Source organism: Leptinotarsa decemlineata, unplaced genomic scaffold (assembly GCF_025532065.1).
Source record: "Leptinotarsa decemlineata unplaced genomic scaffold, Ldec_3_MD MMD2_tig00001973_RagTag_RagTag, whole genome shotgun sequence".
NCBI lineage: Eukaryota > Metazoa > Arthropoda > Insecta > Coleoptera > Chrysomelidae > Leptinotarsa > Leptinotarsa decemlineata.
In genome coordinates, this window is record NW_027412572.1 from 541,619 (window position 1) to 564,221 (window position 22,603).

A 22,603-nucleotide genomic window follows, 5' to 3' on the forward strand; every position below is an offset into this window, starting at 1 on the left:
AATAGATGGATTGGTAATAAGGGTCCAATTCGGTGGCCGGCTCGTTCTCCAGATTTATCACCGCTTGATTTTTTCCTATGGGGTTTTTTAAAAGATATTGTTTTCACTACTCCCCCTTTGAATGTGGATGATCTGAAAATGAAAATTCGACTAGCGTGCAGTGATATTACGCCTGATATTATAAGAGCGACTTGTACGAGAGAAGTGATTCGACGTTTCGAAGCCTGTATAATATCTAATGGGCATCACTTTGAACAATTTTTATGACTTATTTCTAGGTACCTACCATTCTTATGAAATGATTTATCAAGTTATATTATTCACAATGTTATTAATTAAAGATTTGTTTTCGAATACACCTCTTTCAATTTCGCAATTGTTTCATATTCAAAATGATTCCTGACTGAATTCCACAACTCAAAATGGAAACCATTACTTCGAACACCCAAAATTTTGACTAATTTTCATGTGATCTGATGCAGAGAGAATAATTGTATGAGATATTTTTGATAATAGTCGTTCTCAAGACTTTACATTTTAAGCAATAACTCAACAACGCCGTAACCGAATTTCAAAAACCAAAAATGAAATGATATCAGAATTCAACGTAGCATCTGAATATGTAATGATATACAGGGCATTCTATTTTAAAAAATGTAATTTTGGTATGTAGCACCTACACCAAACACCCTGTATGTTTAAAAATTATATCAAAATATAGCTCTCATGAACTCCTTAAACTTTTGTATGAAACATTTTCGTGTATCTCCTTCAACAAACCAGATATTGCCTGTCACATAAAATGTGGGACACCCGGTATAGCCTATTATTAGCAAAATTCAAGCGCGCCACTCATTTATAAATGTTTTCGGTAAAATTATTAATTATACAAAAATTCACTCTGTCGACGTATTAATTTTCTAGTCACAAACTTAACTCACTTCATTCTAAATAATATAATGTTATAATATTTATGTACTTTTCAGCTCTAAATATCGCTTTATGTGCGGTATTTCATATTTTCAACTCATCTAATTTCAGTATCCCGGATTGCTATCATTTAAAATGGCGTCGTTCTATAAAATAAATTAGTATCAGTAGCAAGTATTTCAACGTATTTTCGCTACTTTGTTACCCCTATAAAACTGTTAAGAAACACTTAGTTGTGGAATGATGGTATTGCGGCAGAGTCGGACTACTTTTAAAGCTGTAGGTTTCTATAAAAGTGCTTGTATAAATGAAGAATTTCTCACATACAGTTTGGATAAATATTATCTGTCGGGATGTTTTGGTTAAACATCCCGACAGAAAGTTTTTTTATGGATTACCAAGTCATTTCTTCGTCTATTTGAAGCACCTCGAACTGCATTTTATTCTTGGTGGCAGCAAATATATATTAGCAAAAACAATTTGATTTTATAACAGTTATATTAGTGTTTTTGAATTGTAGTTAATATACCATACTATAAAATAATTGGGAAATTATCATTGAAGTGACAATATGGTAATGAAAATAAAATAGTATCTGAAGGCATTCTAATAAAATAATTTCATTAAAGCTACAGGAAACAGTTATAAAATAAGCTTGAAATAGTTTTATAACTATCATAAAAATCTCGCAGAAGTGTTATAAAACTGCTACATAACAATTCACTTCTATAGGAAAAGAGGTTTTATAACTTAGTTGCAAAAACGTTTCTGTGATAATTTCCTGACTATTTTATAATGGTTTTTTAATTTTATTTCATGAACGTTTCTATGACAAATTTATAAAATACTTTTATTGCCTACAACTGTATTGTGTTCACCTATCATCTATAATATAATCAATTAACATTTTGGAAGTAATTATAAAATACTAATAAAATAAAACTGTTGCAACACCATGGAATTATAAAACAACTTTGCTGGTTGGGCTGTTACGGTTTAGAATATAGCAATGTTACCACATGATAAAAAAAAGGTCTGTGTAACCACTTTTCATTCGTAATATAATCAAGCTTCGCAAATTTCAGACTTTTTTTAACCTGAAGCTAAAAATCCTTTACTTTATCAAATAAGTAAATAGTCCAGTCATTTCAGGGGGTTTGCCTAGGAAAAAGGAAATGAGCTGATTTCGATCGGGACAACCAGTTGATTTCAAATAATATTTAATTTGCGCTCACGCTGCCCTCTATCTCAAAAACGTTTCAACGTATGAAAAATGTTTGAAACAAAAGTTTTTGAGAATTTAATTCTCTACAATATTGATAATGAATACAATTAGCATAAAACCCATTGGAAACGAGATTTTGGCAAAAAATATGAAAAAAGTCGGTTTTTTTTGACATTTCACCCCCAATTTTTGAAGTTGCGGCCGTCGAATCATATGTGAATTTCAAGCATACTTCTATGATGCCAAAATACAAAGTTTTTACAAATTTACAGCTGGGTGTGTCAACTTTCCGAAATACAGGCCTAAATCGACCTAAAATGACTGGACAAAAAAGCGTATTGAGTAGCATATTCAACCGATACTTCTTCTCAAGGCTATTTCGATGGATTAATTTGACAATAATCACGACGTTTTCAAAATTTAAGTTTTCAAATTTCAAAACCCACTGTCTCCACTCATGATCAATGTCATTTAACTTGATATGAAGCATCCAACGGGGCAACAAAGGACAAGATAAACGAACTGTAAAAACAGCAAGAACGATTCCATATATAGATTCCCATCATACACATAACTGCGTTGCAAGAGACTTGATTTCAATAGACATAATAATGCGGAAAGAACTTCATAAACAAAATCTTAGAGACAAATTGGAAGTGTACTTTTCCAGATATCATGGGACTGAACTTTTCCTCAAGTTGGTGAGTCTTTCCGAATTTTCTGACTTAGAATATTTTCATCGGTGAATTGATAAATATTTTTTTGATGTTTGAAATATCACAAAATTCCTTCATCAAGTAAAACTGATGTTCAATTATTTTATTCGAATATCACTGATAAAAATTGTAATCGACTCGCCGTTTGTTTTAAAAGACTCAAAAGTTTAGATCAGAGTCAGATTGAAATCGTAGGATTATTTTTTCAGTAACTCCATCAAATGTAAGATTTTCATAAAATCAGTTAACCGACTACTGGCTTTTTCTATCAGCTCTAAATTGCTTGTAGTGATTTTAATACTAAGGACATCCATCAATATCTGTCAATTTTAACTATTATCTTTCATTTGGAGAACTCCATATAATAAAAGTCAACTTTTCTTCGATTTGCATGGAGAAAAATAGTCTTTGACAAATAACGTGACAAATGAAATTTGCAAATTTTTTAACAACAAACAATTAATCTACCTGCCCTGAGTCTAGACTTGGTTGGATGATGAAACATGTGAACACGAAAAAGTTTTTAAATAAATATACATTTTTGAGTAATCACTGTATAATACCAATGGTAAAATCGAAAAAAAGTAGAATGATTTTTTTATTAACATAAAAAACTCTATCTTAATCTCTCATGATTTTTCATATATTCATTTGAAAATTTATGGCAGATATAATACACCCCATTGATGTGGTGTGTTATACACTTCAGTATGCCTCTTTGACCTACTCATGTAAAGTGACGAATATAAATCAAACTGCCACAATATTCATCAGATGTCCATGTCGTATGAACCACTTTACTCTTCATTCACAGTTTTCATGAGTCATAACTTACCTTGAAAATAACCTAAACAGGCTATATTTTCAGCTGGTCTCACTATTGCTATCTCAGAAACGACAAGACCTACAAAGTCTCTTGAATTGGAGCATACAGTAACCATGGTCTTATTTGGTGGGTTTTCAACTTTGGGAAATGCCTTGGTCGGTATCGGTATCCAACCATTGCCCTGGATGTCTCCTGTTGTAGAGAATCGAAACGTGAAAATTTCTGTGGAACGTTCAAATCATGAGGCACCCAATTTTCGAACTTCTTAATCCGTTTTACACCATCAAAACTGCATGGAAGCTGACGCTCAGTCAGCTGACGCGGTACGTTGACCGAAAAAAACATCTATTTTGATAAAACAATTCTATTATTTGCATATTTTGTTGAATGTTATGTCCGTCCATGGTGATTTGATGTTGTTTTATGCTATATCCGCCCACTATGGGCGTACGTTTACGAAACGCAAGATCTACCAAAAACATTTCCGCTGTCTAAAAAGTGTGCAGGAGAATCCGACGCAGTCGTTCATCGGTCGGTCATCTCTCACTGGTTCCGTGGGAGATGACCGTTTGGCGGGAGTTGGCCATTTTTCCCTTGATGATGGGTTTCCATATGTTGCGCATTTCTACGCTGTCTTGGCTGAATACGTTGTTGGACAACATGTATGCGGCTTCCTTGAATTTTCTCCTAAACCAATGTTCCTCTCTGTGCAAGATCTAATCTTGGGACCACTCGATGTTGTGTTGATGGGACCAAACATGGGCTGCTATTCCTGAATTGCTGGTTATCGGAGAGGATAAGAAGAATTGGTTCCAAGTACAACATCAGAACCTGCTTCAGATCCGGTAAAACTATCCGTAGCAGCCTCACGAAAACCAAGCCACCAAACGCGGACTGCGATTCCAAGAATTGCATTTACCGGATACCCTGTGAGTGCGGAAAATCCTATATTGGTTTGAAGTTGATTGACAATGTTTCATGATGAATTTCACTAGTTCGGACTTCCGTTGTCTACTATATGAAATGATTTGAAATCCCTGAAACAACTAAAAAAGAAGAATTATAAATGAATAGCTGAAAATAACAATTATATCAAGCAAAATAAACCTGAAATGAAATAATAGTGAAATAAAATACAAGTAAAACTAGAACAATTGAATAAATAAAAATAAAGAAATGAAAAAAGAAAATAAAAATAAAAAGTGGGAAGATTCCAAGTCACGTTAGTTCACGACGTTTCGATTGTTAGTATCTACAATCGTCTTCTGGTAATGACTGGACTGATTCCTTCGAGAGATGACTATTTATAGGTCGATCGAGTACTTTCACTTATCCCCGCTTTTCATTTTCCGCTTCACTGGTTCCGTGGGAGATGACCGTTTGGCGGGAGTTGGCCATTTTTCACTTGATGATGACTTTCCATATGTTGCGTATTTCTACGCTGGCTTGGCTGGTTGGACAACATGTATGCGGCTTCCTTGAATTTTCTCCTAAACCAATGTTCCTCTCTGTGCAAGATCTCAGCTTGGGACCACTCGATGTTGTGTTGATGGGTCCAAACATGGGCTGCTATTCCTGATTTGCTGGTTTCCCTTCGCTGTGTGTGTTTCTTGTGCTCGGCAATGCGAACATTCAATGGCCTCTTAGTTTCACCACTGTTTCACACTGGTCACAATATATAATCTTAAAGTTATATGTACTCAAATAAATCAGCCATGACTCTTGTTATTAAACGCCAGACCTTGGAAAAAATAGTCTCACAAAATGCCGAACAAAATTCTCATTTACATCCCACTTTCAGTGTCGTGTTTGGCCTGTCGCTTTTCAGACAAATGGAGCGTTTTGCCCGTAACGTGGAAACCATTAAGTTGAGCGTTCTTTAATGTATGCTAATTGGTACCAGCATGTCAGTTCGAGACCACCCATTGTTTCAGAGTTTTGTCTTAATCATAGCTCTTGTAACCCGAATTTTGGTAATGAGGGTCTTAATTCAGCATACTTCGAGAGTAATGATGGCTTTTCTGTCAAAACGTGATATATAAGATGTATCGAGTTTTTATGAATTAGCAAGCATGAACAGAAGTTCCAAAAGATTGAGTGATATAATATTTTAGGAGGCATTGTTTATTGAGTACTACACTTCATCACAATATCATATAAGTATTTGCAGTATAAAACAGGTTTATTCATCAAAAATTCTAGTAGGGAAATTGATATCGATGATATTGGGTTGGTTTCATTCAGAAATTACTCATTATAGAATAAAACAGAATAGAATAGAATAGAATAGAATAGAATAGAATAGAATAGAATAGAATAGAATAGAATAGAATAGAATAGAATAGAATAGAATAGAATAGAATAGAATAGAATAGAATAGAATAGAATAGAATAGAATAGAATAGAATAGAATAGAATAGAATAGAATAGAATAGAATAGAATAGAATAGAATAGAATAGAATAGAATAGAATAGAATAGAATAGAATAGAATAGAATAGAATAGAATAGAATAGAATAGAATAGAATAGAATGGCATGGAATGGAATGGAATGGAATGGAATGGAATGGAATGGAATGGAATGGAATGGAATGGAATGGAAAAGTACATTTATAGCAAGTCAGTAAGATTAAAAATACATAAAGATATATTAAAAATATCTAGAAGGACATATTAGCGACAAATAAAGATTGCCACGTTGAGTATATTTATGATCATTCTGATATAAAAAATGAAATAGTTATGATATTTATCAGAGCACTTCTGAGAAAACAGAATCGAAAGAATGGGATCTAAAAGGAGTGTTCAAAGAGGCACTTCTGGATGTTGCATATATTCTTTAAACTTAACCACTGAATAGAAGCAGTGCTGCAAAAGAAATCTCTTTATCGTTTTTTGAAAGGAAATTATATTGAGTGACTTGATATCAGATGGTAATATATTATACACATGATAGTCTGGTGAATTTCTTTGGGAGACGGTAAGCCTGTACCTGGGAGTTCTGATATAATCTGTATCATAGGAATGTACTTGGGATTGTGTTACGAAATTTCTTGTTTGTCTATGTATTTCTGTGAGAGTCTCATATATGTAAAAGGAAGGTAGCGATGAAATTTTGAGGCGAACAAATAAAGGACGAGAATGTTCTCTGCTATTACAATTTAAAATTATTCTCAGGGCCTTTTTTTGTTGTCGAAAGATTTGCAGTGACTAATAGATGGGAAAAAATCCCATGAAACTGTTGATCATTTTTTTTATTTCACACTATAGAGAAAGTTATCGGGACAAAACTGAATTATTTTCAAGGAAATATTTCGAATTGAATTTCGAAACGTTGATCTCCCCAAACTACCTACACAGTAGGGTGTGGTAAATGTCTGTCGAAAAACAACTACTTTCCCGGCTAATACCACGCTGAATATTGAATTATATCCGACAGACATTTATGCAAGATTCCTCACTGAGGATAGTCTCGCAGATTTTTCTCGTTTATTCAGCAGCAGGACCATTCTTAAATTATTCAAGTAGGTCACCTGCAGACCTCAGTTTCGAGTATGACCTTCCGTCAGTACAGGAAAGACCCTACCCAGACAGCAAAGCGTCTGGAACTTGATTAATTTCAACACGACTTCGCTACATAATATGAAACCTTCGTCTGAGAGAAATTGTTAACTAGTGTGGTATTAGCCGGGGAAGTAGTTGTTTGGTGATAGAAATTTACCACATCTTACTTTGTAGGTAGTTGGGAGTGATTAATATTTCGAAATTCAATTCGAAATATTCATTCCCTCATATGTATGTATATCTCTTGATAGTTTTCACCTAATATATATTCCGCAGATAAAATTCTCATTTCTTATTGCTTTTTCATTATATTACTGTATTGAAACCTTGTTATAATTTTCATATACCTATTACTTCTTCTGTTATAATTTTATTGAAAGTGATACAAATAATGAAACAACAACAAAAAGTAATTTGTGCTCCGGGGCGACTTGATTGATTCCAGCTGCAGCTGCAGGAAAACCCGAAAGAACCTGCAGCACCACATTATCTGAAGATCTTGTTCTGCCAATGTCCTCTCTTTCACAAAATAGAATTTAGCGTGCCTCCAGAGGCTCCAAACGCTAGTTGAAGTTTCACAAAGTCACTTACGTTTTTGCTACCTCTTGAACATGTACTACAAAGTAAACTAGTGAGGATCTTTCTAGCAAAAGAGCTACAAACACACGACGAGATAAATTGTACAGAATGATTCGATCCAGAGCGGTCAGGAGTATTGATTCTGCTATTTTGCTGCTCAGGAAGAGTAGTCAACAAAAACCCCAAGAATTCGTCGTAACGAGTATCTAGTGGACTTCAAAAACTCTAGGATATCGGTTGGAGGGAAATATGATACATTCTCACCTACTACTTATTTTAAATGTATTTATATTTTGTAATCTGTACAGCAATCTGTTTAGTGTATGAAATTATTTTTTTTACCGAAGTATGCGCTGGTCAGGCCCTATCCCCCAAAGCCCCAATACATTCGAGACGGCGCGCCAGCATTATCAACCAATGACCACTCTCCACACCGTGAGGTAAATGATCATTGGGTCCGAGAATCATGTTCCCTGAGCAAGCTAAGTGCAGCTAAGATTTCTGCCTCAGTGCGGCAGACCGGTATGATTTTAAGATTCGTAGAGAGTAGAGAGGGCATTATTCCACCAAGGACTCCAATAATTAGAACAACCATTTCGACAGAGTGATCTAAATAGAGTCTGCGGAGTTCGAAGGGAAAATGTCGATAATTTATCTGTTTTTTCTTCTCTTTTCGGGCGATATTCGTCTCGCCAGGAGCTGAAAACTCCTCGACAAATATCGTCTTTCTCTGGTCAAGAAGGACTACATCAGACTCATTAGCTCGTATGAGCCTGAGGGTGGGGAACGAATAGTCTTAATAAATTCGGCACTTCTCGTTTCCCACAACGAATTCAATATCCCCCGGAGCGTAGGGCAGCACCGGTGTCTCGTCAATACCCTAAGAGTGCCGTAGATAGTAATTTAATACTCCTAGGGCCGCGTTATGACGATGGATATAGGCCGAGACCGCATATGCTGGACATGCTGACAGCAAGTGCATTAGGGTCACGGGCGCCTACACAGTATAAAGTATTTCTTTAAAAGAACATCATAGGTTTGAAATTTTTATCTCTATTGAAAAAACTATTGCTTTATGCCAACATCGCCATGCTCCCCCAGTAAATCACACTTTTTTCAACAAAGAAATCAAATTTCTTGGCCTTTCAACGACATAGTTCGTTTGATTATATAATTGCGAAGATGAACTATTTTGAATCAAGAAAATATAATATCATCTCATAATCCACCACCTATTTGAAGGGAAAAATACTGTTTCAAATGGAGAGCAATATCAACTTGATCTGAACACATTAGTCTGGTTCACATGTACTCGATTTAGCTCTTTTTTGGTGACATTTTTCAGTCCTGTCCAAAAATTACGACCAAGGTGTCATTCGATTCGTATTTTTTGCCTAGAAAGTTTGAGGAAAGGTTTGAAAAAATTTTTTTTTTAAATATTTTTTTAATTGTTTATAACAAATTTATTTTTAAATGAACAATTAAAAAAAGAATAAAAAAAGTTTTTTCAAAACCTTCAAGAACAATAGAATAATATGATTGTTCCTTAATTTCAATATTTAGTTGCAAAAAACGATTGTTAATTAACAAACTCATTTTTTAGCAACAAAGAAATTTTTTTAAGAAATAATTTCTTTACTAAAAATCATGATTTTTTCCCATTAACATAATGCAAAAAAATTTTTTCGAATTGCTCATAAATAATGTATTTGTTTATAATAAATTCATTAACAATAGCTGTGAAAAATTAAAAAAATATATTATTAATTAGTTTTCAGCCATGAGACAATGAAACAATGGAAAATTAGAAAAAAAAAATTGTAATTTATTTTTTATAAAATTATAATTTTCAATTGTCAATAGAAAAATAGAAAATAACAATTTTTTGAATTTGGGCAACAGTAATCTACTTTTTTGCCTATTAAGGATAACTTCATCAAAGGAAAAAAATGTCAGGGTTTTAGTTTAATAATTATAGGGATTTTTATATTAACTTTCAATTCAGAAAAAGTAATTAATTAACAAATTTATAATTAACGTTTAAATTGGGATAAACATTTTTTGACTGCGGGTTATTGTTTATTGATGTATCCCAACATTACATGAATTTCTTCATTCCTTTATATTAACATTTAATATGTTTAAATATTTATTTTTTGTTTTTATATCAGAGTGACGAAAGGCGCGCGGAAGCCAGACTACCCGCTTTTGGCTCTATTTTCAGGGCTCTGTAAAAATTATAAATAATCGAGATATAGTTTCGGGAGTCGGGACTTTTTTACGCAAATTCATTGATCTTTTCAAATCTTTTTTCAAATTTCCAACATTTTGAAAATTTTCCGAGATATTAAGAAAAAACTAAAGCCCCATTTTTTTTCACTTAATTGTTTATAACTTTTGTAATTTTTATCGGCGCGTTTTGGATCTTTCCCAAAAATACGAATGACACCTTGGTCGTAATTTTTGGACAAGGCTGAAAAATGTTACAAGAAAAAAGTACATGTGAACTAGACTAACATGTGAACTAGACTAACATTTCAGTTTTAAAAAACCTGTGGTGCTCTGGTCTCTTTCCCTGACCCTCTCAAGTGAGAAGGGAGCGGGGAATTCTGTTGTGAGCATCGCGTACGCGCCAGTATGTATTGGAAAGTGATGTTGGTGTGTTGCGATTTTGAGAAGGAAGTGTTTTATGTGTCTGTAGGCCGTGCAATTTCTTTGTACGATTATTTTGTATCTACCATAATGGAACAGATATTACAAGACTGGGGTCTTTCACAGTTGAAAGATATTTTCATGGGTAAGTATTATAATTGGATAAAACTCCGCTATATCCGTAAGTACCACGTTGTATACGTAGTACCGAAGAAAAAGTTGTAAACTTTGACGGCAACTCTTAATTTTGCCTTCATTTTGCGAAAATTATAACAATGCTCCGTAATTTTTCACACATGCATTATTACATTTGCCGAGCTCTGCAAGTGTATATTGTTGATTCAAATTTGCCAATCTCTTGTTTTGAACATACATTTTATCTTATTTCAAATAAGAGCATTTTCTCTAAATGAAATTTGATTTCCTCTTAGACCGATTTCATTTTTCATTGAAAGATAGAGGTACTTCTAGTTTCGACAATAAATTATAATACAAAAAATACCAAAATAGGCACCAGTTGGTATAAAAAACTTCTATGTGTGACAGCCACTTTCTGATTTCAACATGTGAATATTTGTTGAATTCCGAAACGTCTTTGCTTTCTGTAATCACTTCAGAAATATTTTTATGTTATTCATTGGGAATAAATTGAATATACCCTACCCAGTTTGAAATTATTTGATAGATTTTCTTTAGGAATGTAAAAAATTGGTAGAAATATTACCAAACTCACTAGAGATGAAATATGCATTTCCAAAAACGTGAAAACAGTGAATTCTGTTATTTAAATAGCGAATCATATTCTTTTAAGTATGTTTGTATGATCATGAGTTACATTTTCTCAATGAAACATTTTATATTTTTCATTGATCCTCTAATAATACTCACACGACACTTTGAATTCCTATTATTGAAAATTATTATTTTGAAAGGCAATTTTTCTGTATAGACTTCTGTCTACTTCGAAGGGATTTGAGGTACGTCTTTTGAATTGATTATTTATTTCTGATCAAATAATGTTTAAGCACTTTTAAGCACCTTTTAACTTGCTAGGAATCGTATGTTGAATAATAAAACCTCAGACAAGTTTAAAATTTTGAGGGTTGTCAGTCGCATGCGAACAACAATTGGGCTGGTTAACGAAATAAACCCACTTAAACAGTGTTTTATTGAAAAAAAAATATATTTTTCTGATTAAGTGGCTGCTGTTTTCATATTTTTACCTTTCTATAAATTTGAAATACTGGCTAAGAATGATGTGCTGATTTCTTCTTTCGTTTCAGAATCCAAGTGATGTTCCGGCAATTGTGGGCAAACAAAAGCAGGATGCAGAACTTGATAGACGACAGTGATTTTTTTAATGTTATTTACCAGAATGGCATCTAGTTTCGAAAACTTCATTTGTGTAAAATTACTAATGAATTAATTCATTTTCTTGTCTGAGTTGTAATGATGTTTATAGGCTTCGATTTCATTTTATTTGTTAATTAGCAATTTGTCAAGAATATGTCCCTTTTTTATATGTTTTCTTATTGAATATTTATTTATGTTATTTGTATAAATGTATGATCTCTCAAAAGTGTGCGGTTGGAATATGATATTTAAGCAAAGATTAGCAAAGAAAATTTAGTTCTCTATTACGTTCTGTTTTTTATCACATGCTTTTTCAGGATAATATTTATGATTTGCAATTGCTTCAAATAAACCAATCATAATATGTAATGTATTATTTAGTTCATTTCCTTACCACTCATAGCTGTTCATATTACAGATGAGATACTTTGGATTCAAGTAACTAAATACATCCAAATGAGGGGGAGAGTTTATAAACAGAAGCATAAGTTCATCTTTGATAAAGTAAATGAGTTTATTTGATTCATACGGAGACATTTAAATAATGTTCCAAGTAAACATATCATTCTTTCAAAACCCAAAACAGTTTTGCTTCGAGATTGATTTTGCTCAGACTGAAGAATGCATACTTACTTCTCTTGAGCTAATGTGATTATTTCTATCGAAATGTATGCACAATCTTGGTGGAATATTTTTTTTTACTTAAAAGAAGCGTTTATTCAGTCCATTTGAAATAATGATTCAAATTCAACTTGAGAGAATATGTTTCTCAGTTTAAAAAAATATTTATTCATGAATATAGGAGAGCAAGATTTCTTTAAATCGAGATAATGTTCTTCACTTTGAGATTTTTATTTTTACTGTGTAGCGACAGGCCCTGCACCTCGTGCCAGGAACCTATTATTATCATTATTATTGAATAAGTTGATTTACTCAGTATTGACACGCTTGAAGAAGCTATTGTTTAGCGGAACATTTGTTGGGTGTTAGTAAAACAATGAAGTGTTTAGGTCATCATAACAAATAACTCAACAGGCAAAATTCCCCGGGTTTCACGAGAGTTAAAAAAATAAGACGGATTCATCATAAAGCTTCTCATAATCCAACCCTGGAACGAAATACTTTCTATTGTTCTTGTCAGTCAGTCAGTTAAAAAAATATACATTTTCGATTCCCAAGTGAAAAATTTAGGAGCTGAAAAGATAATTCCTTTTTTACTTTCAGATGCTTCGATCGACGTCTTATAATGGTTTCGGCGAAGCACTCACAAGCCAGCCGAGGTCGACTCGTGGAGGAAGCTCGAATATTTCCGGGGGTATGGATCTTAGTTACGTCACAGAGAGGATCATATCCCTATGGTTTCCACCGACGACCACACCTTATTCCTATAGACAAGGACAACAGCAAGCGGCACACATGTTAACCAACAAATACGGAGACAATTACATGGTGAGTGATCAAATTTAGGAAGGTGTGCTCTAAAACGTGCAGTACTCCCGAACGGCTATGCTTTTTATATTCAACAGTTCCAGTTCCCATAAATTTGTTCATTAATTCCGAAACGTTTTTGTGTCTTCCTGGATGATTTTTATTGAACTATTTCAATCCGTTCTCGAAGCGTATAAACCATTGCCTCTTAAGAATTCACAAATATCTTTCATTTCAAAGTTTTGGGGTGTGGACCATCGGGGGTAGTCCGTTCTTGACTTTGTAGCAGAACAACTGACTGCTGCATGAAAGCTTATCAAAGCAATTCATTCGTTTAGTCAATTACCAAAATTTCGTTGATTTTGAATATTCACCTGAACCGTAACTTTTGGTAACGACAGATTTCAGGAACAAAAGTTATTTGAAGTGCTGGTAATATTTCTCGAGAGGAATTCCAGGGACACCTTGTAACTTGTAACTTAATTTTATTTATGAATATTGTCTTCATTGCATAATTGGATAGATAAACTATTCTCATCAAATTGTGTATTGACGAACCTTACATATTTTTTAAAGCAAAAAAGGTAATAAACGAACTGAATTGGAGATGCAGCCTATCCGAAATTTCACCAAGGATAATATTGTTTAAGATGCAACTAAAATCTTCTGTTTGTTCATCCTCCATCTCCTTGACAAAATAACGGAAACCAGTGTGGAGTACAAAACACATATGTCACTTTTACACTAGTAAGTTTACGAGTTTTTTTTTGTCCGATGATTTTTTTAAGAAATTTATATTTACATCTCCACATAAAACATAGTGGTTTCTCACATTGTAGATTTTATGGAGCAGTTGCTCAAGACACTGGATGAACTTCTTGACATCACCTGTCGGTAATCTGTATACCGTAATTATATACATTGTTAGATAATTTACCATAGCCATAGCCTCAAAATCTATTTCTATACATGACTTAAAACTTATACTTTTAATGTTAACATTATTTTTAGCATAAATGCACACCCCACCATTTTTAAATTTCGTTCTTGAATAGAAAGAAACTAATTTAAAGGTATCAATATATGTCATTTTCATTTCATCTTCTTTCAGCCAATGCTCAGACAAACAGAGTATGTCTGTATTGTGCTCCATCACTGTGAGCTGTAGAAGTTTATTTTTGTCTGACAAACCTTATATATTGAAGTGCAAAATAGAGTAGTCTTCCCCTTGAGATTCGGTGATAGGCACTTGATTTGGGAGTGTATAATCCTCCGCCTGTCTCGTAAAGCTATTTAAGATTCCTGAATGTGAGGATCCATCACTTCTGCTGGCCTCCTCTTCATCGAAAAAAACGATATCATGGATTCATTTGACCACGTTTCAAATTTCCATGCCTCATTAAGTAATTCTCGATCGATGATGATCTTCATGGAGGAATACAATTAAGGTTTCCTAGAAAGGTGTACCTCACACTTAACTCCCGGTAGTTTACTATTCAGAAACATCATAAGGTCATCCAGTTTAGTTCCGGCTTTTAACCTAGTGACATGTAGGTAGGCCTTTCTTGGGATAGTCTCTATTGTACTCGATTCTGTATTTCCTACCAGGAATTTTCTCTTTCTCTTGTGCGCCACCTTAGACAAACCTTCATCCTTGTGTACATGTTCTTCGCTGGAAGTTTGACCCAAGTGTTCAATCCTATTCATTGTTGTGTAGTTTTGGGCTTGTGTTAATGCCGTCTTGACATGTTGCGGAGATATTAGTTCCCGCGGAGATTCCAATGTTGGATTAATAGCCACTGCCGGTTCAATTTGTTTGGGATTGTCTAGATTATTTATGACTGTTGTAGGTTGTGTTTTTTTCTTCTTTAGAAGTCAACTTCGTTTAACAGAGATTCACATGGTTTTTGTTTGATTTTTTCTTCAAGCAGTTCGATCGTTCTCTTTAGCAATTTATTGTTTTCAAATAAAATCTGATATTTTTCTTTTTTAAGGAGTTCATGAGAGCTATATTTTGATATAATTTTTAAATATACAGGGTGTTTGGTGTAGGTGCTACAGACCAAAATTCCATTTTTTAAAATAGAACGCCCTGTATATCATTACATATTCAGATGCTACGTTAAATTCTGATATCATTTCATGTTTGGTTTTTGAAATTCGGTTACGGCGTTGTTGAGTTATTGCACTTTTCCTTAAATATAAAGTTTCAAAAAAACTTATTTACTCGTACACGAATCCAGTCTATATCTTTCATTAAATTGAACTAGACTACTACTGAATACAAACCATTATTCTCACCTCTACAATACGATATCGATATCAGTTGAATATAATATTGAAATTCTTGAGAATGTGACTGACTTGAGGGTGAATTGCTTCATATTGCACAATTTTATCAAGTAACTTATGCTTGTTGATGCCATAGTAACAAATGTTGTTGAATTGTATCTACTTGTCAATTCGATTCAGTGATTCTTTGCAAAACAGTAACTGTGTTCTTTGTGCGAAAACTCCAGTATGCCTTTCGCGTTTAGTCCAAGTGATTGCATTGATATGTTATTAATTTTTGGGGAATGTCAGAAAAACTGCCGTCAAGCACAACGTCTATACCAAGAACGTTTTCCAGACAGACCCATTCCGTCACGAATGACTTTTTCGAGAGTAGTAGAAAAATTGCGAACTGGGTCATTTCCTTCTACTATAAAGCATCGTCATCATACGAGATCTGTTAGAACTGAAGATTTAGAGATCAATGTGTTGGCTTATATTATTATTCATCCACATGTTTCTATCCGTACTCTTGCAGAAGAAGTCGGTGTGAGTAAATCTAATGTACAGAGAATTCTGAAAGAAAATAAATACCACCCATTCAAAATTCAGTTGGTACAAGGTTTGAATTCACGGACTTTGAACGACGACTTGAATTCATTGCTTGTATTCAGGTAATACTGCATGAAAGTCCTAACATATTCAGTCAAAGTTTGTGGAGCGATGAATCGCGATTCCACAATAATGGAGTTGTGAATCGACATAACACTCACTATTGGTCTCAAGAAAATCCCCACTGGGTCCGCGAAAGTAATTTTCAAACTACTTGGGGTATTAATGTATGGTGTGGATTGTTCAATGGCCGCATCATAGGACCTTACTTTTTCAATGAAAATCTCAATGGATTGCGATATTTACATTTTCTAGAAAATGATTTGATCCAGTTGATGGAAGATATTCCCATAGCAGAACGACAAGGAATTTGGTGGCAACAAGATGGTGCTCCTCCTCACAATTCACAGGTTGTTACTGAATATCTGGATAGAACGTACCCAAATAGATGGATTGGTAATAAGGGTCCAATTCGGTGGCCGGCTTGTTCCCCAGAATTATCACCGCTTGATTTTTTCCTATGGGGTTATTTAAAAGATATTGTTTTCACTACTCCCCCTTTGAATGTGGATGATCTGAAAATGAAAATTCGACTAGCGTGCAGTGATATTACGCCTGATATTATAAGAGCGACTTGTACGAGAGAAGTGATTCGACGTTTCGAAGCCTGTATAATATCTAATGGGCATCACTTTGAACAATTTTTATGACTTATTTCTAGGTACCTACCATTCTTATGAAATGATTTATCAAGTTATATTATTTACATTGTTATTAATTAATTAAAGATTTGTTTTCGAATACACCTCTTTCAATTTCGCAATTGTTTCATATTCAAAATGATTCCTGACTGAATTCCACAACTCAAAATTGAAACCATTACTTCGAACACCCAAAATTTTGACTAATTTTCATGTGATCTGATGCAAAAAGAATAATTGTATGAGATATTTAAAAAAATAATAGTCGTTCTCAAGACTTTACATTTTAAGCAATAACTCAACAACGCCGTAACCGAATTTCAAAAACCACTAGTTATATTGTCAATGACAATATAACTAGTGATGCTCCAACCCAATTCATTTTTACATCCTTACCTTTTATCAAGGAGATCACTCCCAAACTATCTAGGATTTTTCAAAATTTACCTAACATTAAAATAGCCAATAAAACGGTACTTACCATTAAATCAATCCATAGCAAAGTCAAGGACAAGGTCCCTCTAATAAACCAAGTGAATGTTGTGTATAGTATTCCTTGTCAATCATGTGACAGGATATATATTGGCCAAACTTCACGATCATTAGGTGCTAGAATTACTTCGCACAAAAGTGACTGAAGATTACATCCAGAAAGATGCTCTTTAGCAGACCATGTGAATAATTTGGACCACCTTATGAATTATAACGCAATGAAAGTATTAGCCACTGAATCAACCTCAGTTAAGAGGTCCTTTCTAGAAATGTCTTACATTTTTGAAAATAACAATTGTATGAATAAAAAAACAGACATTAATCACTTGAGTGAAATTTATTCCTACTTATTGACTCTAGATAAAAGCTTTTACAAAAACAATATCAATTTAAACAATTCCATTGTATAATATATTTTAAATTTAATCTTTCATAATAATTTTACCAAACATAAATTTTACATTATACACTAGAGTACACTTGGTACTCCTAGTGAGAGCATATAAGTTTTATCAATTGACAGATGTCACTCTGGCATTTTAACGTTCTATTCTCAGACTCGTTCATTTGAATCCTGCACGCATGGTATGAATAACGGTCTGACGAATAACAATATTTTATAAAAAATAATCTCAAGCATTTAGAATTGTGTATCAAGTTTCATCTTCTCCAATGTATCAACATTTTTTCTTTAACATCAATGTAACCATCCTCACATAAGATGTAAGTCATGAACAATTAATATTTTTGATTTTACCTTAAAACTTATATTATTGTAGTTTCCCTGATGATGGAAATAAAATTTTCCGAAAGCTTGGACTAACTTAAAAGAGTACTCATTTACTTGCTGCAATACCCCACTATCCAATAGTTTATATATATATATATATATATATATATATATATATATATATATATATATATATATATATATATATATATGTAAACGGTCATTTGTCAGCCCGTAGAATATACGATGTGAACTCTGGTCAGCCCTCGAAAACGTCGGTCGTCCCGGTTTCGGGCTCACCAACGTTTCCCACTGTATATAGTGTTTTTTGGACATGTTATCATGTGAAATGACGTTTAGCAAATTTTCGGTTGGGCCGACCATTACACCATATACACATAGCTGATACACCACCTACTTTCACAAAACTTCGCCAGGAGGCGTGGCTGTGTAATTGTATACACCTGATGTGAATAGTGTCTTTGTGAGCCCAGGTTTATACGAACACTTTCAATGGATAGCATGTTGGTCAGCCCACAATCGGGCAACGCTGCACTTGCATTTCATGATTCTAACTAGATTGTCGTGGTGCAGAAATTCGATAATAAAAATGGAAAATTTTTTGAGAGATGTAGAATTTTATGAAAAAGTTCCTGTTTTGTATGTTTTTTGTACAAGCGTTCGTGTGCGTGCATCACCCTATATCTATACAAGCAATTTAGATCAGGAATTGTTTCGCATATAAAAGTTTTATCAGAGCTTCGTAACATATTCACTTGTAGAAAAATGCTTGATCTGAACTCATACTTTCCCACATTTGACTACTTACCCGAAATCAGGTTTTTCGGATAACGGTGTCGAGTACGGAAATGTACTGTTTCCGTTCTAGTTAGGATAATAATAATATAATTACTAACAGTGCGTTATTCCATTTAGCTTGTCGAAGCAATTTTAACCTCTGCACTATCTTAGATACAAAAATTTGAATATGTTATAAGTTGAAAATATCAATATAGTGTTCGGAATAACACGTTAAAATGTAAGACCTCGTTAATCTATAGCTAGTACAAGTTTATACTTCTGAGGGTTGTCGTTCGTAGGGGTGCGACAGACATATTTTAAACCGTTTCCTGTTTGTATTTTCAAATGTAGATTTTCAAATTCTAATTATTTGGCATGGACGCCTCAACAGAAATCGCGTTGTGTAAATCAATTTTAGACATTAAGCAGGAAACTTCGGATTTGACTTTGAAATTGTAGATTTGAAAACCTGACTGCACAAAAATAATCGAAGTGTGACTGAGTAGAAATGAGTAGATGAAAAATGACATTTTTTTCACAAACGAAAAATCTAAAATGTGATGAATGATCTGGTAATGAATTTATTGAGAAATGAATAGTGAATATCCAGAATGTCTACAGTTTCAATAAATTCTATATAAAAATCCGCAGCAGCACTACGGATTTCTGATATATAATTTAGTTCAAAAATTAGGTAAAAATCGCACTAAGTATGTTTTCTATGACGAAACGAAATTCTGAGTGACTAGCATAAGGTAAGATATAATTTGTGAAACAGATATTAGTAATAAGTTTCAATTCTCTTTTTCTTAGCAATAGTTTTTTCGAAAACTCCCTTTCAGTTTTTGGAGGTATGATGTTGTTCAGGTTGAACATAATGAAGTGGAGATTAAACCAATGTTTTTTCATCATGTTGACTGTTCGTGACGATGAATACGTCATATCATCATCGATGATAACCTGCAGCAGACATTTCAATCAAAATAAAAAAGACTTGGAATATTTCAGCACAGAAAAAAATTGATCAGGTTGAATAAACATTTATTTGAATGGAGTATTATTCTTCAATTTGAGAACTGCTGACAAAAATTGTTCGGTAAACTAATAAACACGTAGTATGAAAAAATAACATAATTTCTAATGAAATGAAACTACAACATGGATAAAAAAATATCAAATGAAAATTATTAATATTATTTCTTCTTTCTATAACAACAGTAAACGTATTCTTTGATTGCAGCCCAGTTTCTATTTTTTAATAATGATGAATATTTCTTTTCCTTATATTTTAGATACAAACAAGAACTATTTCAAGCCTAGCACTTCTTTTTTTTTCGGAGCGAAAAACTTTTTGACAATATTTCGTTTTGCTCCTTAGACCAAGTTTGTTTTTGAGAAGGTTTTATTGTTTTCAAAACTGTGCGTGTCTGATGATCTGAAATGAGATCAGTGTGTTGAAAAACTCTATCAAGATATCAAACGGGTTGAAAATGGATCCAAAAATGAATGATAAAAATAAAAAATGGAAGGGCGATACTGAAAAGTGATTTGACTCATTTCCAACCTATACTCAGAGATACGGATGATTCCAAAATAGCTCAAAATATAAATAATTGATTGCATATAGGGAATTTTTTTCAAAAGGAACCACGTTCAATATCTCCATATATAAGACAGTAATGTAAATTTCCCGAAACACCTAATTTTTGTGAAATAATATAAGGTATCGCTAAGATGCGTACACACTCCTCTTCAAAATATCAAACAAAATAACCCCATATATGCCATCTATTGGATAAGCGATTTTATCAGGAATTCAACGATGATTTTTCAGGGTTGATTTCTAATTTACTGTGAAGAAGGACCTTGAAGTATAAGGGAACGACTTTTTATATTAATTGATACAATCTCTCACAAAAACGTATAAAATAATTATTTCTATTGTCAAGTTCCTAACAGAAAACAACTTTTGTCGCGTTGAATTATATCTGTCGGATTTTTGGCAAAGTTTCTCACACAAAACACTTCAAAATACTTTCTAAAACTCACAGCCAAAAATGTTCCACTAAACAGTTTTATAAAAACGCGACACGTGTTTCGCCATACAATGGCTTCTTCGGGCGTATCTTTATCTACTATATTTTACAAATTTAATGCTTGGTATACCTAATTTTAAAATTTAAAGTACCTACATTTCAAGTACTTGAGTTTGTAATGGATTAAATGACCTGAGCTTATGTCCCAGTCCCCACATTTGAAAAATATTCAGTAACGGTTATTCAATTCTAATTGATCATTTAGTTAGTTACCCGAATTCTTGAATCTATTGATTGCTTGACATTTTAGAAGATTGAATTTCAAACTCTTCTCTTCTAAATATAACATGTCATATTCATGACTGAACTCATGTACTTCTGCTAAAAGGTGGTTTGCAAATGTGAAATTGGTCTTTCTATTCACAAAATTACATCTAAGCTTTTAATTCTTTGGAAAATAATCTCCCTGTTTGGCCATTATACAGTTTTGGGCAAGAGCCACAACTCAGCTGATATACTCCTGATCTATCCGATATCGAAGTTTTGTCTGTATTGTTTTTAATAAATGCACTTACACTATTATTCAGACTATTACTATTTCTGTGAGCTAAGTTTACGCAGTCTTTCTTCAAAAAAATATTATTGGTTGGTTCAGCCAAAAATGACAATGTCTTATAACTGACGTTATCGCACCTTGAATTTGGGTAGATATGGTCCATGGCTTGCTTTTGTAGTTTTTGTTTGATTTGTTTGATCAAACTCAGCTCTCTCTGAAAATTGTTCAATAGTCTATGAAGAATATTATTGAATGCAGCAACTTTATGCTGGTAAGAGTGCGTAGAGGAATTATGTATGATATTGTCCGTGTAAGATAGTTTGTGGAAAATTGCAAATTCATGTTATTTTTTGTAATGGTTGAGTCAAGGTAATTTAATGAATTATTTACCTTCCTCTCAGTGGTAAATTTTATTGACGGGTGGATGGAATTGACATATTCAACGAACTTGCCTACTTGCTTTTCTGTAATGATTTCATTATTCACTAGTGATAAATGGATATCGTAATGCTTGAAGAAATACATGCATAATGAATATTTAATACAACAGTCCTGAACAAACTGTAACGTCTATTTGATAAAAAAAAAATTGATGAGCTTCCGTGAAGTATCATATTTATTCTAATACTTGCTACTTTCTACACACATTCACATCAAATCGATATACCAAATTTGGAACATCCATTCGAACTAAAAATGAAAACACAGGAAAATAATATTTCATTTGAGTAAGGAATTGGAAAACAGTGAATTACTTAAAATTAAGTAGATTCTATGATATTTATTTGTAATCGTCATATACCTATATATTCTCTAATTATTCTCTAAGTATACCAAAATATTGGCAAGCCAATTAACAAAATAGCATTAGGACCATTGCAAAGATCGTAACGGTTCTCAAAGAGTTTCGCGCCAAAATAGTTAACGCGTGTCAAACAATTGCAGATTTCGTAGGAATACTGAAACTTCAATGAAATGAATAAAAACACTTTTGTCTAATTACCTATATTTGATTTTATTTATATGACCGTTTTCGGGTTTGACCCCATTACCAAGTATTACCTTACCTATAAATTTCGTCGCCGCTGATATATACCATTATTTTTTGAAGAGAAATTTTGATGATCATAA

General features: G+C 33.2%; 1 protein-coding gene across 22 annotated transcripts in view; it reads left to right on the plus strand.

Moving 5' to 3' along the window:
* Nucleotides 1-22,603, plus strand: part of by (focal adhesion protein tensin) — a 687,936-nt gene that overhangs the window by 470,412 nt on the left and 194,921 nt on the right. For all 22 annotated transcript variants that reach the window (XM_074176604.1, XM_074176595.1, XM_074176594.1 and 19 more), the window contains one exon: nucleotides 13,070-13,294. In XM_074176604.1, the coding sequence (XP_074032705.1) occupies nucleotides 13,070-13,294 (225 nt within the window). The remainder of the gene's footprint in view (nucleotides 1-13,069; nucleotides 13,295-22,603) is intronic.